Source organism: Mauremys mutica, chromosome 1 (genome assembly GCF_020497125.1).
Source record: "Mauremys mutica isolate MM-2020 ecotype Southern chromosome 1, ASM2049712v1, whole genome shotgun sequence".
Classification (NCBI taxonomy): Eukaryota; Metazoa; Chordata; order Testudines; family Geoemydidae; genus Mauremys; species Mauremys mutica.
Genome location: NC_059072.1, coordinates 202,012,938 through 202,039,545, shown reverse-complemented (window position 1 = coordinate 202,039,545; position 26,608 = coordinate 202,012,938). Strand labels below are relative to the sequence as shown.

Here is a 26,608-nt window from a genome sequence, read left to right as displayed (position 1 = left end):
GACCACCTGATCCACTAGAAAAACTGGTGGAGCTACTCCAGTTTATAGGTGGGATAGGCCAATCTATAGCCCCGTGGACTGACCCTGTGTGGCAGGGGGAGGGTAGAATTTCAACCCCTTCAACCATTGCACATGGTTCTGACACCAAGTTCTGACATCACATGTATGAGTTACAGGTGCACAAGATGCCAAAATTGTAGTCGAACCACATCTATTTTGTAAACCTATGATCGTCTATTGAGAACACCTGCCTCCTGACCTTGTGTGCCTCATTTAAGACCCTCAGGTTCAGTGAGTAAAATTTTCAGAATTAGCTAAGTGACTTAGGGGCTTAAGTCCCATTGACCTTGAGAGACAATACTAAGGCTCCTAAGTCACTTAGACACATCTGGAAATTTTAGCCCTTCTCCCTATTGATCAATGTGGGTGAAGGATGGACAGATGATCCATGAGATAGCTCAGGCAAATTTCAGAGTTCTAAGGATCAGGGATGAGATCCTTGAAGCAAATTCAGAATTAGACCAGGAGTCAATGGGGAGTGCAGAGCACAGCTGAGAAGTGCTTTCTTTGGCATGTCCCACTTAGGAAAGAGGCCTCTACATTGTGAACCAGCTACAACTTCTGATTGCCTTTTGTGCATTGCAATAGTCCAGGCTAGCAGTGAAGGAAGCATGGGTCAAAGAGCCTAGTTCCACATATGAAATGGCTATTTTTGACTCTGACCTGTCACTAGAAGGCCAAGTACTGCATGTGATATGAAAGAGATTTTTTCCCTTCCTGTCTGCATAATTGCCACAGCCTGTATGAACCCTTATTTATCCTGCGATTATCTCCCAATAGCAACATTTGCCCTTTTCGCCACATTTTTCAATTGCTGTAATTCTCTTTTGGGAGGGTTCCCAGCTAGTGCAGAATACAGCAGCACATTTGCACAACAAAATAGGCAGTCATCATAATATTACAAATGCTTCCTATTAAGTAGGAACTATTAGTTGTCCTGTTGGTTTAAAAGAGATCTGGCTATCTATAAGACCACTTCACTGGGCCTCACCTGGTGGCTAGCTGCACTCCACCCCCCTCCCCCACCTTTTGAGGGTTCCACCAGCATGGCTTAGTAGATCAAAGATCACAATCAAGTCCTGAGAAAGGATCCCTGGCAGCATGGTCTAGCTGGAGAGGTCACTGGACTGGGAGTCAGGTAAACGAGATTCTATTCCTAGCTCTGCCACTGACCTAGTGTGTGACCTTGGGCAACTCAACATCACCACTCTGTGCCTCAGTTTCTCCATTTATAAAATGGAGATAATGGCACTTACCTTTCTTTGTAAAATGCTTTGAGATCTATGGATATAGCTATATGGAAACTAAATATTATTATTATTACTACTTCATGTTGTGCTTTGTGGGATGACATTTAGAAAGACTCTCCTATTATACATTTGTATCAATTGCCACTGAGTATTGAAGAAACATATCCTAAGCCAGCACTTTGTTCAGATATCGTGTGTGCCCAGCCTGACATAAACAGACCTTCCCTCCTCACCCCTGAGGAAAAATCTGAGACCTGTCAGATAGCATCTATTCACTGTGTCTTTCCTCACAGCAGATATTGTAACCTATTCCTCCTCACCTGACAATATCATTTGAAAACAAATAAGATTAAAGATTTTATATTCCACAACCAAACAATGATAAAAGCTTTTACTGACCTATTGCCACTTGCCTCAGGACCTGGAAGCTAGCTACAAATTGCATGCCACTCAGCAGGATATTATAAATTCTGTATGTTCTTCATTTCAGAATCAAAATGTTGACTCAAGTCCTGTGCTTTGGCAGAGCTGGATCTCAGAATTTTTAACAGGAGGAGGCAAGGCAAGGTAAGAAAAATGTTGTGCTGGGAGGAGCTGAGCGTTCTCTCACACAGCAGATGGCTTTCCCAATGGCATTCTGGTTTGTAGCAGTTTATATGCAGTTATTGTAATCCAGCCCCAGAAAAGCAAAACTGAGACTTTTAGGCAAGTGCAAACCTTGCTGATCTGTTTACTCTTATAGTAGTTTTCCTGATTTTCTATCTATCCTGAGGGAAAGCACTTAAGTATGTTCCTCCCTTGTGACTTGGATCTGGCAAGGTGCTGAACGCTCTCAATTTCAATTGACTTCAGTAGGTACTCAACATCTCACAGGAGGTGCCCACTACTTTAAAGGACTAAGCCTTTGATCAAGTTTTATTCTCCTCTTAAACCCTGAATTTATATTAATTTTGTGCCAGATCCGCAGCTTGTGTAAATCAGTGTAACTCCACTGACACTAATTTTGCTATGCTGATTTACACCAACTGAGAATCTGGCACTGTGTCTATGGCTCTGCAGGGATTGTGACAGATACACATACTGAGGGCTGTCGGCAGCAACAGTAATGCTGTTTCCAACTCCCACAGAGGTCCCTTTCTCTACTGGCTCTTACATTAGTATGTGTTCCATGGTAGTGAAAACCTACTCAAGCTACTTCCCTCTCAGGTTTTCTCCCTTTGCATAATTTTTCCAACGGGTGACTTCTATGTCTGGCACATCAAGGCACTAAGAGGATGTCTCTTTAGTCAGCTTTGCTCTCTGACCTTTTATTTATTTTTGCAGAAACAGAGTAATATAATGATGGAGGCTTGGCATGCAGATTGCTTTCATGGTGTATGAAATAAGACTTAGAAGTGTAATTATTAGAGGATCGTTTTTCATTTTATTGGTTTAACTTTCCTCCAGTATCACTAATTGCCAATAAGATTTTTTTTCTGGACCATTGGGTGCAAGTCAAAATAATATGCAGTGTAATAAAAATAGTAATAATTGAATAGTGATTTATACAGATGTGGCTGGTCAGGTTTCAGGGTTATTTTCTCAGTGGAAGTACCATAATTCCCTGAGTCTGAATTTGTAATTTACTCTTCATTTTAGAAGTTGCAGTATTAAGTCTAAGAATATGTAGCTTTTACAAAGAGAATCTAATAGATATAACACAAGAGTTTTAAAAACAAACTCTGGAAATAAGATTCAAACTTTCAGTATTTTAAAGATTATACTCAAAGCCTTGATGCCAGCTATTCAAAAATTATTCAGAGACCAAACAACTCAGGGTCAGATTCTGCCATTGTTAATCATAATGAGCATCATTTTATTCACAATAGTTCCACAGAAGTCAATGAGGCTATTAGGATTAAGGCACTACTCAATGTGAGTAAGAGTGGCAGAATTTGGCCCTATGTTACCTGGCATTTTGCAAAAATTGCAAAGTACTAAAGGCATTTAAAACACCTGCAAAGTGGTAAACGAATGGATGATTAATATCCGGAGGTAATTATTATTGTGTAAAGCAGTGACATGTCATGGCTTCACTGACCTTTCTACTACTGTACTAACCAGCTATTTGCCTGAATTTGTTTACACCACACTTCTTTCTATGTTCATTATTTAAAATAGCATGAAATTGTATGAAAGACTATTTATTAAATATATGGGTCCAGATCCATAGCTAGGAAAAAGCAACATAGCTCCATTTGCTGTCTTTTACGTTTTACTTGATGAAAAATGTGGGTTGCGCAGGGGAAAAGAGAGAGATAAAGTCCTGTGTAAATTCACTATGTGAATCTAAGAGCACCTTTACCCCGCTACATACCAAATACTCACCCAAGTCCACACTGTCTAGTTTTGAATTGCCATCATAGTCACAGCCAGGTTCATCTTTAGCTAGATTACAATAAATGTTTTTTTAGAGTCAAAGAATGCTATGAACTAATGCAAAGAGCCTGTGATATATGTAGATGCAGGCTTGAGTTATGATGTATGAATCTGGATCCAAACCTGGATTTGATACTTTCTAAAGTTCATAGGGGGTGTGTAGATCCAAGATTTGGTCTGGTCCCATCTCTTGATTTATCAGAAGGATTCTGGAAGGACTAGATAAAGGGTTATACTCTGAACTCAAGCTTCAGACTGATGAAAACTGGAAAAAAAACACAGATGGGACATGGTTAAGTGTCTGGCAAATCTTTGTCCATTTGACAAGAAATCTGCTTTGTTGATCATACAAATGGGTCAAATCCTGAATTCTTTTCTCAGTTTTTCCTCATTCCTTACTCTAACAAAAGTCCCATTGAACTGAATGGGATTTTTGCCCATATGAGGATATTGGAATTTGGCCGATAATAATAAACAACACCAGTATAAGGTGCTATCATAGGCTAATATCAAATTGTCAAGGAGAAGAAACTGCCAAACAAAAAAAGAGTTAAAAAGGGATGTTAAGTGCACATACATTAAAATCAAACTCTGGGCCAAATTCTGTCATCCTTATTGGAGCAAGAGCTCCCATTTATATTCCAATCAGAGTTCTTCGCCAACTGACAACTACAGAACTCATCCTTTTCTTCAAAAAAGTTAATGATAGTAATAATGATGAGTGAATAATCTTCTATCTCATTCACAATTCAAGGCCTGATCCAGCACCCATTAAACTCAACAGAAAAGCTCCCATGGAGATCAGGCCCCAAGAGAGCTCCTACTTCAGTTGTTTGTCCAATTTGTCTATTAAAAGATCCCTAAGGATAAATTCTGCTTTACCTCAAAGGGGTTGCACAGTTAGGTTACAGAGGTGTATTTGAAAGCAGAATTTGGCTTGTAGTCTTTTAGAACCTATTCTTTTATTTTAATTATTCCTTTTTTTAAGTGATTCACCAGTCATGCACCAAGATTTATTGCACTGGTTTATCAATCAACATTCAGACGAACTACTCCTACTGGTCAATTTCAGAGAATGAGTATTCCATAGGACATATTATGCCTCAGAAAAAAAGATTTTGGCTTTGTGGAAACAGCCTAATATTTGTAGCCTTAATAAGGATATAAACTAGTCCTGGAGAGTAAAAGAGTTCTCATGGAGAATCTGATACATAACATACAGAAAACTTGATCCTTTTACTGTACCTTGAGTCCCAGAACTGAGCAGCTGTTGTGATCTTCACAGGATATGAGATATTCCAATAATGTGATAGAATGGAAGACAAATAAAACAGAAAGGGTAGAGGATTAGATAGTTTAGGTCCCAGAGGCATTAAACAGCCCTTGATAACTCCTGGAAACAATTTATTGATTCCTTCTTTGTGTTGCACATACCCATTAAGTGATTTCATTTCCTCATTTCCTCTAATCACATCACTTGGTTTAGAAATCTTTTGGTTTCTGAAACCTATGGATGCACAGATAAGTTCAGTTTCTCATGTGGTGGCTGTACGTTCTACTATATGTGAAAAGTTGATACAGTACATGTAACTCCTTGGAGCCAGCAGGTCTGGAGCTTTCATCATTAGTGGATCATCATCACATCAAGGAAGCACCAGTGGGTTAATTGGTGTGGCAAGCCAAGCTTTAATTCCATTCAGTAAAACAGGGGTAATTCTGATGTTTGGCTTTTTCCACCCCTGTAATGAGTAGTAGTAAGGTTCTTGGAAGACCTGAATTCAGTATGAAAAGTATACTGCCAACTTAGCACTAATACTGAGACCAAATGTAATATTGGTCAAGTCCATGCTAGTCACCTACATGAGAATGGTGATGAAGATTTCAATTGTAGAGTTTAATTTACAATTGCATTTGCTGATGTTAAAAATAACACCTTGCTCATTTTTACTGAAGGAACATATACTCCATCTTATAATTGAAAGCAATGAAACAACTCCTTGATTTAAAAAAAAATAAAAAATAAAAAAATATTAAAATCTGCCAGTTTAGCAAAATGAAACAAAATATGCCTCATCCAAGCTGACCTTCATATTCCATCCTATGGGCATTAAGTGCTTTTCCTGTTCCTTCTTTAAAGAGCTGCCAGTGCTACGGGCTTCTCACTAGTCAGGCCAACAGCAACTAGAATGTGGAAAGTTCTCCACAACAGCTAGTTTGTTTTGCTTGTTCCTCCATTTGGAACAAACAACGTCACCTAAGCGTTCTTGCTGCTGCTTCCTGAAGCAAAGTTAGTGAGAGAGAAACTGTGGAGAGAAGAGTGAAGAAGGTTATTCCCCCACCATTCTTCCTGAGTGTAGGAAGAGTCTCAGGATCATGAGCTACCTTTTAGATATTTCAGACAACATAGGGCACAGCTCCATGTGAGCATAAATGCTCTGTAAAGCTGCAACACACTCAAACTGAGCACTGGCACTTCTTACCTCCAGACTTGAAGGAAAAAAAGCCACTGCTTCACTGGAACAAGGAAGAAATGAAAACAGACATACAGAACATTGGGTATATTTCTATTGGCTCTGGCTGCTGGGCACAGTATATCAGTAGCCTCTCATTCCCGAAAGGTTCCTCCTTTGCAGATATTTACAGAGGCATCTGTAGCAGGCAACCGGACTGCACTTAAACGAATGAAAAATAAACGTATTAAACCATATTTCCCATTCTGTGGAACACAGTAAAAGTGTCTCCTGTTCCCTTCATCACCTAAACCAGATACATTCATCAGCTCATGAAAAGACATTGGCATATGGTTTGGGGAGACATGTATTCTAAGAAAACGAACCTATGTCACCCAATACTTTCCAAATTAAATAAATACCCCTGTCATTGTATATATTTTTGCAGACTGAGCTAGTAACAGTGTGAATAATTTTCTCATGTACTGTACTAAGCCCATTGGAAACCCTTTGCTTTTACAAGGGTATGTGTTCTTTGTCACACAAAAGCTTTCCTTTTATTTAATACAAAACCCCTTAAAGTGTTATTGGCTTCCTGTAGCAACTGTCCCAGTCATATTCAGCCAGGTGATTTACTGCTGTTACTACATTTGCTTAAGAGAGGGATCGTGTACGATTTAACTTTAGCAAAACTAAGTTAGTATATGCAGGCATACAGTGCTTGATAGCATCTTGCTGTGGTTTTAAAAGGGAAGGGGGCAATAAGTCCCTGGAAAAGGAAATAACTACAGTGAGCTTTATGAAGGGTCATGCCAAACTGATGTTCATCAGAATTGCATGCATGGACCAAGGACACTGGATGGCTCTAAGTTTGATTTCAGGTTTCACATGTAGCTCATAAGAAGTGAAATTCACCCCACCGCAGAAAGCCAGCAGAAATCGTATTCACCATTTAATCCCTTTTTAAGGGGTTTAAGTGGTATATAGTTAGGTCTTGTGCTACCCTTCTGCAGAAGGATGATTTTTACCCAAGAAGAACAAATAATACAATAGTTGCCATCTGCTCATCCTCAAGAAAAAACAAAGTGGTAAAATTTTCAGAAACTTTTGAATCTTTTGAAAATTGTATCCAAAGTTAGCTTTAAAACAATGGTAAGGTTGCAAAATCAAGCACTCATAAAAGTCTAGATATTTAAAAACTTACCGTTTCTCCTTCAACATTAATTCAGCAATGGTAAACATATGTACTGGGAGTATTTTCTATTCCTGTTAACAGATACCATAAATATAGAGGATGATTAATGTTTGCAGTCATTGGAATTTCCCAACTTTTGAGTTTAGAGAGCTTGATTGTGCAAAATTAAGTTAACTGTTTTTTTTTGTTTTTTTTGCTTAGTATTATCATTTGTGGGTGATATTTATCCCTGGGCACAGAGGTGAATTTCACCCCATTATAAAAAAATAAGACACCTCATATCAAAACCCTTGTAAGGAGTTTGTGAAAGCTTGTGATTTCTTTGGTTAGTGAATGTTCTCCCAAGCTTTTTTTGAGAAATGGGAATCTTGTGGTGAAGAAACCACAGTGCTTCCCTTGTTGGCAAGCTAGCTAAGCCTCCAGAACAAATGGGCTCTACCTGAATTAATCACATAGAGCTGTTCTGCAAAATGTTTAAAATACAGAATGATGTTTCCAGGCCAGATGTACAGCTTTCCTCAGATCTGTGTGTCATGGTTTCACTTACCATGAAAACCTAAATATGGTGTGATGGTAGTGTTTAGATAAGACAGATGGAGAGTGCAGTGCAGACTCGGTATTGTAGAAATGCTGATCCTTATAAATGAGCTGTATTACTCAGTGGGATTTTCCTGGCTGACTTTTTAAAAACCCGAGCTCGATTAAATCATCACAGCTGGGGAGAAAATATCAAGAATTAAGTAACTATTTTATGAGTTGTAAGAGTGTGAAAGTTTTAAGTAGTTAAATAATTACAGAGCTCTGTGAGGGTTATAGGGAAGACGAATGAACTTTTGGCAGATGACGTTATTTATTCTAGCTTTATGCTGAAAGATACAGGAAAGTGTCAAGGATGTGGAAAGAATTTAATTCAGAACCAAAGAGATAGCCGTCAAAACAAATAAAGAGCTAAGTATGATAGTGAAAAGTACCATTCATGCACAGGACAAGGGAATGACGACACCTTGAACTCAATACTTCCACAAGCTATTTGAATTCGATTAAGTATCACAGAAATTGTGTAGAAAGTTAAATATGGCCTGAGCAGCATGTAACACAGCTGTCAACTTGTTTGTTAACAATGGAATGTTAATGTAATGGAATTACATTAGCATAGGAATAGAGAGCAACAGCATGCATGTTGGTATGTAATTGTGGGTTATAAAACTTCCATAGGATCATCTTAAGTGTGTTGTGAGGCCCCATCCTAAGGTACCTTATGTCGACTGATAATGGCAAAAAACATCTTTAAATCGGTAGGCCTGATTCTGGTTTTACAGAGGGTTGCCAATTTTGGTTGGCTGTTTTCCTGGATATTTTCTCACATGATTCCTGGAGACTCTGGGACAATACTGGAGGGTTGGCAACCCTACTCATACTATTTTTACATGATGCCACTTCAGCAGAGTTATTCCTGATTTACACTATCATAAGTGAGATTAAAAATCAGGCTTTATGGGTCTGCCAGGCAACAGAGCAAAAGCAGTGAAGATGTGACACTGTAAGCTGTTTGGGATAGAGACCATGTTTTTGTTATGTCTGTACAGTGGCAAGCAAAACTACAAAAAAATTAAGTAATAATGATATGGATGATTTGAAACTCTACGGATGGTCACAAAATGAGATACAGAGACTGATGACATGCAGAAAAGTTTGGTGCAGATATAAAGCTACAGGTTGGCTTGGCTAAATGTGCACCCATGTCTGTGATGAGGGGCAAACTGGTACAACCAGATGGCATACAAGTTAACAAAGGCACTATTCAAGATCTCTCTCAGCCTGACTTGCATAAATATCTTAGGAGTTACAACATAAGGAACTCAAAAAAGAAGTGAGAAGAGATTATTACGAATGAATAAGGTAAAACTCATCTCAGAGAATTTTATCCAAGCCATTAATATGTGGGCAATATCAGTAGCATGGTACACTGTGGGAGTAATCAAGTGGAATCAAAAGAAGAAGAAAATATTTTACACTCAAACAAGAAAGCTCCTGGTGATTAATAGAGTAATGAATATCAATCAAGATATGGACAGGATATACAGAGGAAAAGGATTGCTATCTGTGGAGGAAACAACTGACAATGAGATCTGTTAAACAATTAAAAACTTTATCACAATAACTCGTGACATTTTAAAAAATCACAATTAATTGCAGTTTTAATCATGCTGTTAAACAATAATAGAATACTATTTATTTAAATATTTTTGGATGTTTTCTACATTTTCAAAGATATTGATTTCAATTACAGCACAGAATACAAAGTGTACAGTACTCACTTTATATATTTTTGATTACAATCATTTGCACTGTAAAAAGATAAGTAGTCTTTTTGAGTTCACCTCATACACGTACTGTAGTGCAATCTCTTTATCATGAAAGTGCAATTTACAAATGTAGATTTTTTTGTTACATAACTGCACTCAATAACAAAACAATATAAAATTTTAGAGCCTACAAGTCAACTCAGTCCTACTTCTTGTTCAGCCAATTGCTAAGACAAACAAGTTTGTTTACATTTACTGGAGATGCTGCTGCCCGCTTCTTATTTACAATGTCACCTGACTGTGAAAACAAGGTATTTGCATGGCACTTCTGTAGCCGACGACACTTTGCAAGATATTTATGTGCCAGATATGCTAAAGATTCATATGCCCCTTCATGCTTCGGCCACCATTCCAGAGGACATGCTTCCATGCTGCTGATGGATTCTGTTCGATAATGATCCAAAGCAGTGCAGACTGACGCACCTTCATCTGAGTCAGATGCCATCACAGAAGACTGATTTTCTTTTTTGGTGGATCAGGTTCAGTAGTTTCTGCATCGGAGTATTGCTCTTTTAAGACTGCTGAAAACATGCCCCATGCCTCATCCCTCTTAGATTTTGGAAGATACTTCAGATTCTTAGATCTTGGGTTGAGTGCTGTAGCTATCTTAAAAAAATTCACATTGGTATCTTCTTTGTGTTTTTGTCAAATCTGCAGTAAAAGTGTTCTTAAAATGAACAACATGTGCTGGGTCATCATCCGAGACTGCTATAACATGAAATATGTGGCAGAATGTGGGTAAAATAGAGCAGGAGACATACAATTCTCCCCCAAGGAGTTCAGGCACAAATGTAATTAATGCATTTCTTTTAAATGAGAGTCATCGGCATGGATGCATGTACTTTTTATTTTCCACGATAAAGAGGTTACGCTACAGTACTTGTATGAGGTGAATTGAAAAATACTGTTTCCTTTGTTTATCATGTTTACAGTACAAATATTTGTAATAAAAATAACAAAGTGAGCACTGTGCACTGTGTTCTGTATTGTAAATGAAATCAATTCTGAAATGATCTTTTATTACATTGCTTCTTTCTTTCTTTCTTTTACATTAAATGAACATTAAAGGTATGAGGATGCCTAGGCCTACCACAGAGAACTTACACTCCCTCCATGTGTACTCCTGAAGAGATGCCAGGTGCAGCCCTTGAGCTCCCCAGAGCCAGAATGAAATATGGCTTGCATTATGGTTACTACTATCCCCCCAGGGGCAAGGAGGGGCAGAACTGGCCCGACTCAGGAATATGAGGGGGACCATACTGCATCCTGTATAAGGATGAAGCAGGGGTGATTCAATCCTGGAGGCATTATGATTGCCTGAGGCACAATGCTTCCAGAAGCTCCTGTTGGGCTGGCCCAGCTCTACACCATCCTATGCTGCAAGCTGGGCCCTAAATGCAAACTGAGCCCTCAGTTTATTATTTCATTTAATATTTTAATATATTACATTAAAAATGTTAAAATAATGTTATATTTGCAAAGTCAAGCACTCAAAAGCAAAAAATACTCTACATTAAAGATGCCTGTGCAATCTTAATTTGGCCCCCTTGTGCATATGCATTAATGCAGTCTTTAATTACATGATCACATATTATTTTTTCCACAGAACTGCTGGCTTATTCAGTGCACAGGGTGGACAGTTTCTTTTTATCTTCATCATTCAGTGCGCACATTCATTATTTACTTCACACCATCCAAAGCCACAAGACTTGTTGTTTTTTAAATGTCCTCTTGGCCATTTCCATTTTATTCTCTTTGTAATAGCTTAGTGCTTCACAAACATTGATGAATTTATCTTCAAAACAGCCTTAAAATTATCCCCAGTTCACACATGGAGAACTGAGGCACAGAGGATAAGGCCAAAATTGTTTAAAGAGTCAACTAATTTTTGGTGTCCAACCTGAGAAGCCTAGGGCCTGATTTTTCAGAGTTCTTAGCATTTCACCATATTTTATATGGCCAGAAAAGTTTTCCTATTGACCTCAGTTGCAGCTGTGAATCCTCAACATTCCTGCATATGAGGAACAGACAGTGGCCACCTGTAAAAAAATTTGGTTTATGTGACTTGCCCAATATCACATAGGAACTCTCTGGCAGAGGCAGGTATTTCTAGAATTGAATTCTCCAGGGCAGCATTCAACTGCCCCAATCACAAGACCATCCTTTCTTTTCCTGCAATCCCCTGCCTCATTCCCTACACACCTTTCAACTTCTGCAACAAATGAGGCATGGATCCTACAGACATCAGGCTATTTCACTATACAACCCTGATTCACTCCCTGAACATTGTTCATCCTGTGTACTGAATGAGGCAGGAGTCCTTACACAGGCTGCACGAAAATGCCTATGCACAAAGGGGCCAAACTAAGGCTGCACAGTAACACTCACAGATTTTTGCAAGGTCACAGTCAACATCAGGTACACACCCATTTTTGTTGTATCCAGGGTATCATCTGTGAAGGAGACAGAGCTTTCTCAGGAGCCAGTCAGACTATGGAATGAACTCCCACAGGAACTAAGGACCATCAAACCTCATGTTCTTCTGCTGCAAGTGAAAGGAGCATTTCTTTATCCTGGCCTTCTCTAACATAAATACAAAGCAATGTGTATATTAAAACAACCACAAAAATAACAAAACACCTTTCCAAAACAAGACACTCCACTGCACACACTTCTCCCCTGAGGGAGAGGATGAGAGAACAAACAACAGATGACAGCTGTGTAGTCATGTTTCTTCATGTACTATTGAAAGGCCCTTAGATATTATGGTTACAAGCCTTAATAGAATAGAACACTCTTTTTAAGACATTAATATTATAATATCTGAAGGAAGGAATAAAGAACCTCAGGGCATGAAGTGAGTCCTGTAAAAACATTATTCCTCATATTCTACTCACTCATGTCTCTATCGTATATTATGGGTGTTGACACTCAACACTGGTCACCTTGACTGTATTCACCAATATTTGAGTGGAAAAGCCCTACAGTTCGCTTGTGCAAAGGGCCCTATGTGTATGTGCCACACAGATAACTGCATACACAAATGCCTCTTTCTGCAGGCATTTATCTGTTTAGGTTAATATGATTTTTCTGTGCACAAATCTTGCAGGTGAAACCTACGGCCTAAATTTACAAAAGTGACCAGTGATTTTAAATGTCTCATTTTTTCAATACCCAAATTGTGGCACCTTAAAAGGGATCTGATTTTCAAGGGTGGATATTGAGCATTTTAAGGTATCTCAAGTTAGTACCTTGTGACACGCCCAACAGTGATGCAAGAGCATGAGTACCAACCTCAAGGTAGACTGTTAAAAATCAGAGCACAAACCCCAAATTGGTTGTGAGTTCTAAACTTAGATTTCACCAACCAACTGCACCATGTGCAAACTCCATAGGCACATCAACATCCTAAACACAAATTTGCAGACAGTCCCCTTGGGTATTCCAGTCTGTCTTGACACTTAAGTGAGCATATCTCTGTGACAGATGGACTCTTACCTCAAGAATCACAGCAATGTTCAGGGTACTCCGAATCCCAAAGGCCCAGTCACTTACCCCAGGTCAGTCGCGCTTTAGGTCTCATACTAGAAACAATGCTTGGAGTCAATCCTCCAGTAAACTATATGAAGACATATTAAATAGGAAAAGGAAATTAAAGTGTTATTTACATAGTTAAAGCAAGCACACATAATCACATGAATGAGTTACAGTCTTAGGTTTCAAAAGGTAATATAGGCTTCTATAATCAGCAAGTTCTATTCGTCCTTTAGTGCTAACCCAGGCTAAGCAGCTAGTGATCTCTTGCTTATGCCTAGAAACACCTTGCCCCCCTTCCCTGAGCAGAATAGGGATCCTTAGTTCCTTTGTGTGTGGTCCCCTCCTGCCATGTGCTTTGAGCTGCAAACTCAGCTGATGGGAGGAGTCCTCTTGCAGACTCATTTTCACAGGGAGGAGAGCAGAACAATAAGAGTCTTTAGTCCTGTTGTTGAGAATTCCTCAACCCAGATGCAGAGAGTTTTCAGTTGCAAGATCCACCCATAGCCTGTCTGGTATCAATGGGTCTTCTCTTTCGGCAGGGGAATACAACACCAATTCATGCCCCTCTCCTGTATGGCGATGCATACATTCACAATATACCCACTCAAATATTACATTACCATATGGTGTGCAGATATTACAAGTCAGATTAATGCATGGACAGCTCATAAGCATTCAGCAGAGTCTAAATACTTTCTTATAATTCTAGTACCTACTTTATCAATATTAATCCACAAGTGAGCCAGTCAGATTCCAGCTATGTAACTGCCTGTGTCCAGTTGAGACATGGGGACTTTGGCGTGGGCTGGCACCTGGCCTGCCAGCATCACACTCCCAAAATCTGAGACTTGGAACACTAGTTACTTGTAAAAATTTTGGCCTAGGTGCCAAGGTTTGAAAATGTAATCTTTTGGGTGTCCCTTCTTCGTGTTTCCATACAGCACCATTCAAAATGTTTCATTCCTTTTGCAGTCCTGGTCACTGATCCTTTTTCCTTATGCATTTTCCAGTGGTAGCCATCACTTATCTTATTTATGTCAAAGCAGAATGCTTTATTTAAAGTGGGGGAGGAGACAGAGGATGTTTTTATGTCATTTTAAAAAAGTTAACCTCAGATATTTCTATGATGGAAAAATATGGAACCCATCCAAGAGCATTTCAAAGTCTACAGAATTTGGTTTGCAGATTACATATAATCAGTCTATGTGACAAAAAATGAAATTCAAGAGTTACCACTGTTATTTGAACACAAGTATAATTGACAGGTAACCATATTGGTAGCCAAAACAGATATATGAAAGAACAAATTCACAAAAAATCAAGTAGGTGTTTGTAACAAGGCTACACTACATGTATAAGAATACAGTGAATATTGATGTATTCTGGATAGTTTCTTCATTCGGAACTGGAGTTAATGTTCTTGTCAGGCATTTGTCAGTGCAGCAGCAGTGCTAAAGTACACAATGTCAGCATTGGCTTTAGGACTGTTACTCTGGAGAGGAGAGTGGGTGAAAGATCAGAGTTGGACACAAAGTGTCTTTCAAATTTATATTGATCTCCTAATCTTTTCTTAATAATAAAAAAAAAAGACTAGATGTTTGCTCTATGCCTTGTAAGTCAGCATTCCACCCCCAACACACACACACACACACACACACACACACACACACACACACACACAAAGTTCAGTTCCATTTCTCCCCCTAACAATATTGTAAAAAGGGCAAGCAACCAAGTGCATGATGGTGACCTGAAACGAGAGGTGGATTAAGCTTTTATGAGGCCCTGGGCCAGAGTAAGTGGGGGCCCCTCTCCTCCCTGCGCTCCTGCTGGGGAAATGGGGCTGGGCACAGGGGCTTGCCCTGCCCTGCCCCCCTGCCCGAAGCTCCTGCTGAAGAGTGGGGTGTGGGTGTGCGGGATTCCCCCACCGGCCTGGTGCTCCTGCTGGGGAGCGGGTATTTCCCCCACCCCATGGCAGGAGTGCTGGGCGGGCGGAATGGGGCAAGCCCCCGTGCCCTAACCCCACTCCTGGCAGGAGCGCCAGGCAGGCATGTGGATCGGCTCAGGGTGCCCATTTTTCTGGGGCCCCCCAATTGGCCGGGGCCCCTGGGCACAGGCCCTTGGCCCAGTGCCTAATCCGCCACTGCCTGAAACATAGGAGATCAACATTTAGGAATGTGGTCCCTTACTCTGCTCATACAAAGACATTATATGTTCAGACCCTAAGGCCCCAATTCAGCCAGTACTCAGGCCTGGTCTACACTAAAAAGTTAGCTCGACCCAGCTACTTCACTTAGGGGTGTGAAAAATCCACCCCCCTGAGTGACATAGTTAAACGGACCTAACCCCCCGTGTAGACAGCACTAGGTTGACAGATGAATTCTTTCACGGACCTAGTTACCAGCTCTCAGGGAGGTGGATTACCTACACCAGAGAGAAACTCTGCCATCGGCATAGGCAAGGACTACATTGAAGGGCTACAGCTGTGCCGCTGTAGCATTTCAAGTATAGACAAGCCCTTAAGCACAAGCCTAACTTTAAGCATATGAGTAGTCCTATTCACGTCATGTGGGACTATTCACATGCTTAATGTTAACACATGCTTAAGTAGCTTGCTGAACTGGGGCCTAGAAAAGGGAGTACATTGCTCCTGATTCTCTACTGTGTTGCAGCTTGAAAGTACTGTAGATAGTCACACATGTGCAAAGTGAGTACAAAGTGGGTAGAAAATGTTACCAAACCAGTATGGCAGATACTTACTCCTGCTACTGAGTGCTTGAACTGCAGTGGTCTAAGTCACTGTACAAGGTGCAAGGCAGGGGACAAGAAGCAGGGCTGGCTCTAGGCACTTTTCAAGGGGCTGCACTCCATTTTTTAAAAATTTTAATGTTGTTGTTTTTTTGTTTTGGTGGTGGCACTCCGGCTTTTTTTTCTTTGCTTTGGCGGTGGCACTCCGGCTTTTCTTTCTTTTTATTTTTTTCTTCCTTGGGGCAGCAAAAAACCTGCAGCTGGCCCTGACAAGGAGGATCCCTTTTGTTTAGTATCCTCATGGTGTGTGCATACAGCAGCACTGACAGGCTACAGAAGTAGCTGTATTCAACCCTCTTCTTGTCCACTGGAGGGAAATTCCTTGCAATTCAAACCTTTAGCATTAGGGTAAAAAGCAGATAATCGAGGGATGCTGGAGTACTCTATACAGGGAATTTGTTGCATGTGAAATTGAGAGGTGAATATCCTATGTAACTGATATTATTCATGTCACGTTATGAATTACTGGAAGGTGCTAAAACAGTATGATGATGAGAGTGGTATAATAATCTATGTAGACCAGAACAAAATATCAGTGAAACAGACCTTCTGCTGCTAGACTTTGTGCAAGCTGCCTCATACAGTTCTGCCAATGCATCTCAGATCTGACTAGCATCAAGTCCTGGACCTCTACTGAAAAGAAGTGAGAGAAAGAAGTGATACCAGTTATAAAATAAATTCACCTTTACATATCATACCATGTTTCTAATTATTTAACTTAAATGTATATAGAGTACAAAAGGAAAGAAGATTATACATAGTTTATTTAGCCTTTGCTAGATAGTAATGAAGAAGAAAATCAATTAATTTTTAGAGACACACAAGGAGATAAAGGGACACTATATGGAGCAGTGGGTTAATACACTTGTTCATATTCCTGAGGTCATATTCCAACAGAAGGCACAAATGGAATGCAATAATTTCATGGTTTTGATCCTACATACTAATGGATATTTGCCCAAATAAAAAATAAACAAAAACCCCACCACAAACTTTAGCATCATTGCTCACAGAGGCCCAGAAATAATAGGGTTGTTGTGTTATAGATCAGGATTGGTGAATACTGACTTGCATTCTGGTTGGCATCACTATGTCCTTGTTCTGGCAAGAATTTTCAGCATTTCACTTTCATGAGACACATTTGAACGTGGTCTTTTAGTTTAGTTGTGAGAAGTGAAAAACAACAAAAGACAAAATAACCTGAGCCCTAATGTTATTTTATCAGATTTTCAGTGTTATTAAGAGAAGTTAAGAGGAATTTGAGGGGTTGAAATGAAAACAGAGTTAGGTAAGGATGTAGAAGGAGAGAAAGGAATTATTGGATTAAAATTCCATTGGCAGATCTTTATCAAGAGCAGCAGAAGAAAAGAGGGATGAGAATCACTGCAGTTACAGTCAGCATAAGAATGGGTCTGGAGAAAGCACTTGTAAAAGAACAGCCATGAAAGGATGAGATTGATAGGGACAGAGAAATAGTAAAGTGAAAAACAATGAAAGAGACATCAGTGAAGCCTGCATCTGTCTTTTCATTCTGGGTAAATATCCAGATTAGAAACACTGGTTTCTACTGCTTAGTTGGAGCTTATTTTGGAGACAGGTCTCCCAAAACTAATACAGCTGTAGTATGATACAGGGGATACAAACCAAAAGATGTATCCTATGTATAGTGAGTGCTATCTAGCTATTCCTATACCACACAGGTATTAGACAACATAAAAGGTTATATGGAAAAGCTGGCTTTCCTACCATTTTACTTATTAAAAAAAGATGGCATGGGCTGGCACAGAAAACACATTTTCACAGCTGCTCTTCACAGATTTTCACATTATTTTTTACAACCTTTTGGTTTGTGGATGGGCTGAGTTGTGAAAACTCAACCTGAATGCTGTGCAGGCTGTCCTGCTTCTCCCTCACCATGTTTAATTCTGGGCCGCAGTGCAGGGCCTGCTTGGGGTTATGGAACCATATCACTTAATGAAATACCACAAAACAACAGTGCTAACTAAAACGAGCTTTCTTCACAGGTTGGATTGCTTCTCTGGCCTGTTAAGTCTACATCTCATTTGCATTTTCTTAAAATGATGAGAACCAAGATCAGTGTAGAATGGATGGCTTCACCTATGCAGTCTAGCATGTAATCTGGGCCCATCTGCAAGCCATTGACTGCACTATTCATTCAGCCATTCACAACAGGACACAGCTCTACTGCTGATGGCCATGTTCATAGGGTACTCTATGAACTACTAACTACTCTACTAGCCTATAGTCGTAGGTTAAGGTATTTTAACAAAATGATTGATGTTCTTTGAGATAAAATGTATTAATTTACAGTTATTTTTGCCATAATTAAGTAGAGATGCAAAATTGTTCTACAGTAGTTAAGCATTACTTAACACTAGTAGCAGCTGGCCGCAGCTAAACACAGAACATGGAAAACATGACGTCAAGCAAGTGGGGCTAATTAAGGCCAGTTTCCTAAATTAAAAAGACCTTAAGAGCTAAGGTTTAAAAATAACACCTTAATGATTTCTAAAAATAGCTGCTGCCAAGCCTTAGTATTTTGACCTCCATTAAATCTGGAAGTCCATTTCCTGTGACTAATGGTGTAAATCACATTTAACTTTTATATCCCGTTCTCTTTGGGATTAACTGCAAAGCCTAATGCCTGACCTTGAAAACCTTTTGCAAACATCCCGAAGTAATCTAAAGGGGACTTGCAAATGGTGCTCAATATACAGCTATAATGTGTTCATTGATTAATTAGATGGTTTATAATCAGGGGTTCAATCTTTATACATGCATAGGTAAACAATACCAAATGGGGTCAAGGGAGCAACCAGACAACCATGAAACTGAGACTGAAGGATGGTGAAGACCTGAGCTCCATTTCCAGCTCTGCCACGGACTGCCTGTGTGACCTTGGGTAAGTCACTTCACCCCTGTGTGCCTCAATCCTCCATCTAAAAATGGAGATAACACTTCCTGACCCCATAGGGGTGTTCTGAAGATAAATTCTTTAATGTAGATGGAATTCTCAGGTACTACAATAAGCATTACAGAAAAAAATGAATGGATAGAAATAATAGAATATTGCACAGAAAGAAAAATTAGAAATACGGCATTTAAGTTTTTCTTGCCTGAACAAGCTGTGGTAACTAAAACTGAGTATTTTGTATTACTAGAGATTTCCATTTTGTTTGTTCCTATGACTTGCTACATGCTCTGCTTTACCCTGGATTATATCCTGTTATGGCACATTACATCCAGTCAACCGTGACAGATAGAAAGAAATCTGTGGCATGATCCCACCTGACATCATGTAGTGAGATGCAGAAACGTTCAGCAGGAACAATGCTGAGGGGAGTTTCTAAACAAAATGTTGCAACTTTTATCATTATCTGTAAATCAAAACGATTACTCAGCAACAACATAAAACAGTCCATTGTCATTTAAAAAATAGGCACAGTGGAGCTGAAAGGTCATACAACCATAACAGAAGTTACAAACAGTAAAACACCTTCCTAAAAGTAGTCAAGCAAAAACAAAGCTTTTTTTTTGTTTTGCTCTTCTTTCGTTTTGCTTTTATATTCAAACCATTAAGCTAAATTTGCCAGTTAACTTTCCACTGATGTCAATTAATATCACCTTCATTCCCACTCTATATCTATGGATTAATATATAAACTAAAAATTAAAAAAAAGAACTAACGTATAACAGTGAGTTTATCTCACCATCTTCATTGTTGTTTGCAGTGTTGTAGTTGCCGTGTCAGTCCCAGGATATGAGAGAGATAGCACAGGTGAAGTAGTATCTTTTATTGAACCAACTTCTGTTGGTGAAAGAGAGGTCTCCACAGCGCTCTTCTTCAACCCAGACCTCATCCACCTTGTCTCATTCTTCATTGTTGCAACCTTTGTGCTTCCCTAAACCACTTAATCCCACCTTTTGTTTGAGTGGATGGGGTGCAAATCAGCACTGATTTTTTGACTCTCTGGGCTTGTCTACACTGCCAATTTACAGCGCTGCAACTTTCTCAGAAAAACCCACCCCCCTGAGTGCAGCAAGTTTCAGCACTGTAAAGGTCCAGTGTAGACAGTGCACCAGCGCTGGGAGCTACACCCCTCGAGGAGTGGGTTTTTTAGAGTGCTGGGAGAGCTTTCTCCCAGAGCTCTGCCGTGACCACAAAAGCCACGTTAAAGCACGGTTATTCCTTTATACCAAAGAGTCTTCAGAGTCCTGTATACTTTGGTAACTAGTCTGACCCATCATTTTTGTGTGTGCATGTACCCTCTAAGGCCCAGTCCCCCAAATACTTACACACATTCTTACTTTTAAATACGAGTTCAGCCAGTGCATACAGGTCTGTTGCATCTTACGCGCATTTAACGTGCGTGATTTCAGCTTTATACGGTCAGCAAAAACAAACAAAAAAAGAGAAAAATAACAATTTAAATACTGTTTCTGTAGTGTGGGCGATTCTGCCCGCCATTCAACTCAATGTAATTTTGACTATACGCGGTTTTCGCTTTATGCGCTAACCACGGAACGGAGCCCCCACCTAAAATGAGACTCGCCTGTAAATCTTTGCAGGACTGGGATGTAAATTTGCTTCTGTTTCTGAGTTCCTAGCTGGACTTTGATGCATGAGTACTTTATATATTAACACAGAAAGATTTTGCCCCCACAGATAATACTGATTTTACAAGGCAGCAATCTAGTATAGATAACTGTAACTAAGATTTATACAGGAGGAAGAGTTCCTATTTCTTGCAAGGGCTTTTTATGTTATGAGATATTATGAGATATTCTTCTGAAACGGTGAGGCATTGCTCCTCAGAAGATGCGGTGATGCACATCTGGTTTAACATGCTGTCATGTAGCCCACAAACTGAAGTCATAAACTGAGTCTCCGTAGGGACTAATGAAAGTTATTCCTTTTTGAGTTGCTTTATTAAAATAAAACCTCAAGAAATACTGGCAACTAGGATAGGGAAGGAAACTTTAATCCAATACTTGTTATCCTCTTCCACAGATTTTAAATCACTCTCTCTGCTCTCTAGTTTGAGCAAATATACCCTTATTGTTTTTGTAGTCCTGCTACGAGCTTTTGGGAATGTTTTCATCATGTAAAGTAGCTTTCAGATGTCTGCTATATAAATCCAAGTGTTAACACTTGTTAATTTTCTACTTTAGCAAGGAAGTCATATTTCTCTGAGGAGTCTGTTGGGAAGAAGAATATTTTATTTTAAAATATTTTTTCAGTTTCATAATTTGCTGTAATTTTTTTACCAACAGGCCATGGAAGCCTGTTTACATAAGTGAAGAGGGAAGCTTACTTTCCCACTGCTTCCACAAAATATCATTAACTGCCATAACTATGCTAATTGCCCTTGAAATGCATCTTACTGGTTAGAGAAATAATGCATTTAGGTAATATTTAACTTCTTTTTCCTCAATTACCTTTTATTAGGAGTCCAGAAGGTGTCAGAGTAAAACTGTTGCACATCTCCCAGGAAAGGCTTGTGTTTTCAGAAGGAAGCCAACCAGAGATATATTATTAAAGGGAATAATTAGGACAAACATTAACATGGCAAGCATGGCTGTTCAGTTACTGGGCTTCTTACTAAGTCTCTTTGGTCTAATTGGAACCTTAATTGCTACTATTCTGCCTCACTGGTGGAGGACGGCACATGTAGGCACCAATATTATAACAGCTGTGGCATACATGAAAGGGCTCTGGATGGACTGTGTCTGGCATAGCACTGGCATCTATCAGTGCCAGGTCCATCGGTCTCAGCTTGCACTGCCTCGGGACCTTCAAGCAGCTCGTGCCATGATGGTGATTTCCTGTGTTATTTCCACACTGGCATGTGTTGTGTCTGTTATTGGCATGCATTGCACTCAATGTGTCAAAGGGGCCTCTGCCAAAAGTTCTCTCGCTGTCTCTGGTGGAATCTTTTTCATCCTGGCTGGTCTCATATGCCTGGTTCCTGTTTCTTGGACTACTAATGATGTGGTTACAGATTTTTACAACCCCATGCTTCCCAACGGGATGAAGTATGAGATAGGGCAAGCTCTTTACCTCGGTTTTTTCTCTGCATCTTTGACTATACTTGGCGGAGCTCTACTGTGTACATCATGCCAGAGTACTGGGAACAACATACCTTACCAGCCACAACCAAGGAGCACAACAAGGGCTGCGCCTTCATATAGACCACCAACTGCCTACAAGGGAAACCATGCTTCTTCTCTGACATCTGCTTCACGAAGTGGCTACAGATTAAATGACTATGTGTGAGTTTCTCAAGATTCACCTGTGAGTCAGAACTGCTCTATAATGGAGGTGTATGACATAAAACTAAGCTAAAGAACACTTATAATTTATGAGAGTTTTGATACAAAGTTTACCATTGTTTATTTATGCAGAGAAACAACATGAAATTGTTTGCTTTGAAACTGAAAGAAAGAAAGAAAGAAAGAAAGAAAGAAAGAAAGAAAGAAAGAAAGAAAGAAATGTGTAGTATTATAGAGGCTGCAAATTTCTCCCTATGTGATGTCAACAACCTTAAGCTGTGGATGTGATCAGTTCTGATTAAAAGTAATGTTTGTATTTTTATCAAGTTTCTAATACTAAAACCTGCTTTCACAAACAATAAAGGGTTAACAGTAGAGCTGGTTGAAATTTTTTCAATGGAACAATTTTCCATTGAAAAATAATGTTTCATCTACGTCAAAACATTTCAGGGTAACGTTGATTTGGACTAAATTATTCGTTCAACTTTCTCATTTCATTTCAAAAACATCAAAACATTTAGGTTTGATTTTATCATTTTGTTGGTTATATATTAACACATTAAACTAAGATATTATATAATAGTATAAGATTATATTTCATATTATAGATATATTTGATATTGTGCTATAATGTTTTGACCTTGTCCAAACAAAATATTAGGACACTGTCATAATGAAACAATGCAACATTATCGAAACAAAACATTCTGATGTTTCCTATCAAAATTGCTTGGAATTTCTGTTCCAAGAAAAATTTCAACATTTTGACTTTTTGTTCTGATTCAGAATGAAAACAAAGGTTCAAATGTCAGAATCTACCACAGTACAGTGCTATTTATTATCTTGATTACAATAACGCCTTTTATTATCTTGTCCCAGAAATTTCAAAGAGTAATCAAAGGTATTAATTTTTTAGTTTCTCAGTTATATTACTTTATTGTAGTTGAGGCCTGACTGAAAGCTCACTGAAGTCAACAGGAGTTGTTTCCATTTACTTCAGTGGGATTTTGATCAGGCCTTGACAAAGAAAGCACATATCAAGCCAACTTCCAAAACATATAGGGATACGTCCAATTCCAAAAAACATGGATTGTACCATTGATTGTGACACTTGCTGGACAGAGTCAGAAGTAAAGCCAAGGCCAAAACACTGGTTGAAAGCAATTTACATTTAAAATCATGGTAAAATGAAATTATGCCACAATACATGCAAATAAAAATGTCCATCCTCATTATATTGTAATAAAGGCCAACACAACACGTAATGCACAGTACAAAACTGTCACAAAGAATAAAAGCAGTAGATTTCTGTTAACCCCACTTGGGCAACATATGGGCCAACAGACTAACAGCTAATAGGGTTAAGAAAAACTCTCTCCACACCTGAGAGACAACTGAACTTGCTGCACTTCACTTGGCAAAAAGCCTGTTTGTAATTAGTGTCACCTGGCAGCACCTCCACAGCTCAGATTCTAAAAAAAACCAACAAGGAGTCCTTGTGGCACCTTAAAGACTAACAAATTTATTTGGGCATAAGCTTTCGTGGGCTAAAACCAACTTCATCAGATGCAACAACATCAGATTCTGTCAACGTTTCCAGTGTTTTCACTATAAACCCTCTTTTTTAAAGAGGCTGATCAGCCATTTTTATTCACATTTGGCTTGAAACTTGACATGGACGTTTTCAGCAGAGGTACAATTTATTATCATTATTATTATTTTAAACAGACACTTGATTGGTAAAACTAATAACTTTCTCTTTCAAATTGATATTAGATAGCCCTGCTGGCCAAACATCCATTTGATGGTTTTTTTTTAAATCGTATTTTCATATATGGTTAATGCACTCAGCTTTCCCTACTGTAGATATTGTATATTATGTGAAACCCAGGCTTTGTAGAGGGACTTTGTTATTAGAACAAACCTATCTTAAGTAACCACACCAGGGACAGAGAAAAATTTGTTGTTTGACACAGGTAGTTTTCTAACAGGTGGAGCAGAATTGTGCTTAGTACATTAGGGGAGTCTTTGAGATGGTCTTTTAAGACAAGAGGTAGCTTCATAAAGATGTTTTTTATGGAGATTTTACTGTATGCACATTACAATGGGTCCAGCCAAGCAATTATGATATCAACCTTGAGCAAGGGTTTTGTGCAGTCATGAATACAAGTCCAAGTACAGGAAATGAGCTATGTAGTATGCTTACTACATACTGATAAATTATTCCACTTGCCAAGATGCTTGTGCAGTGGGAATACTAATGTGTAGTACTATTTTTACTGCACAAATTCCCAGCCAAATGGAATGTGTGTCAGTAGTAAGAACAGTTTGTAAACTCCTGGCAAAAAGTCTGGAACTGCTCTGATGTCAATAAAAAGAGAGGAATGGTTTATTTCACAGTGTGTTATGGGCCAATGGATCTCATTCCATGCTAACGGGATGAATTCCCTCCCCACTTTTTTTTTAACTATTGTTTTAAAAAGATATCCCTATTTATACAAATAATATAGAAGGTCTGATTTCAATTGATAAAGGAAACTATAAATACTAAATTTGAATTCATGCTGCCTTTAATTACAACTTACCCTCCTATTATGCCAAGCTGTTGCAACATATATTATTGGGGCAAATTCTGCCCTCAGTTGTGCACAAAGGGCTCCCACTGAAGTGAACAACAGTTGTACGTACACAGACAAGGGAAGGATTTGGTCTCATGACATGTATAATGATGCACTGCTCTAAGAGCTTAGCAGCTGAGTGAATTCCCAGTAGCCTTAAAGAAGTAAGTCCCATTGTCTTCAGTGGGATTTCCGGGTAAATGATATAAAGTAGGGGGTTGGTTTCATGGAACACTGGGCTACCTTTTATGAGAAAAAGGAGCTGTACACTTTGGACGGCCTCAATCTCAGTAGTAGGGGAACAAATCTTCTGGGTGACAGCGAAGATAGACTAGTCTGGAAGGCATTAAACTATAGCGAGGGTCAGTGTTGAGGGGGCAAAGATAGTGTATCAAATGGAAGGTGTCACAGGAAAATTAAATCAAGATGACAAGGGACCTGAAGAGAAGCCAAATGTTCACTGCCTCTATGCCAATGCTAGACATTGAAATTACAAGAGGAATTAGAAATGCTCATGAGAAGAAATTTGACACAACTGGTATTATTGAAACCTGTGGGATGAGTCACACGATTGTGATATGCCTCTTTGGGTCACGGCCCAAGGGAGGAACATGTTTTGTGGGGCCACTATATTCCCAACCCAAATTGGTGGGCAGGGAGAGAGTGGAAATCTGTGGTACCTTGGCTCCTCCCCCAATGCTCCAGCTTGTGCAGCTGCACTGCCATGAGAAAGATGTACTTGTGTCAGGTAAAGGGCTGGGAGAAACCAGTAGGCAGATCATAAGTCTCCAAGTCATAATATGCTTCCTGGTCTTTTGCTTGGGCAGCACAAAAACATGCTGACCACAAATGGTGACTGATGCAAAGCTACAATTAACCTCTAAGTATGTTTACTAATTTGTCCTAAAAGAACAATAAGGTTGCATGATGAAGCACTCAAAATTACAGAAATAGTATGGTAGTAATGACTGCAACAGCGTGCCACAAACATGTTACTATGGTTTTATAAAGAAGAATGGCAATATATTATGGTATATTGGTTAAGAAATAGTACTGAACGTTAAACTACAATGCATGAGCAAAAGATGGCCATTTCTTTTTGAGTGCTTCGCTTTGCAATAGAGTGACCAGATGTTAAGGGGAAAATATCGGGACTGCCACGGCGGGAGGCGTTGTTTTTTTTGTTGGTTTTTTTTTTACACTTACCTGTCCGGGAGGTCGATGGCAATTTGGCGGAGAGTCCTTCAGTCACGGACGGTCTTCAGTGGTATTTTGGTGGGGGGTAAAAAACCTTGCTGCCAAAGACAGAAGCACCCGCTGCTGAAATACCACCGAAGACCATCCGCAACTGAAGGACTCTCCGCCAAACTGCTGCCGAAGACCAGGAAACGAAATATCAGGACAAATGGCATCCCGACCGTACTCTGGTTGGGACGTGGGACAAACTCCTCAAAATCAGGACAGTCCCAATTTTATTGGGATGTCTGGTCACCCTACTTTGCAAACTGAACATTTTTTTTTTGTCTCCAATTTCCTAAGTTTTTAAAAATGAAAATGGAAAACAAGTTCCATTATGTGCTAAACAGCCTTAAAACGCTCTGTACTATGTAAT

The 26,608-nt window shown here is 39.3% G+C and overlaps 1 protein-coding gene across 2 annotated transcripts in view; it reads left to right on the top strand.

Annotated features, from left to right (window-relative positions):
- CLDN14 (claudin 14) overlaps positions 1-22,382 on the top strand; it is a 29,420-nt gene extending 7,038 nt beyond the window's left edge. For both annotated transcript variants that reach the window (XM_045001147.1, XM_045001146.1), the window contains exons 2-4: positions 1,801-1,877; positions 18,889-19,007; positions 21,555-22,382. In XM_045001147.1, coding sequence (XP_044857082.1) covers positions 21,672-22,382 — 711 coding nt within the window. In that variant the 5' untranslated portion in view covers positions 1,801-1,877; positions 18,889-19,007; positions 21,555-21,671. The remainder of the gene's footprint in view (positions 1-1,800; positions 1,878-18,888; positions 19,008-21,554) is intronic.
- Positions 22,383-26,608: the final 4,226 nt, after the last annotated feature.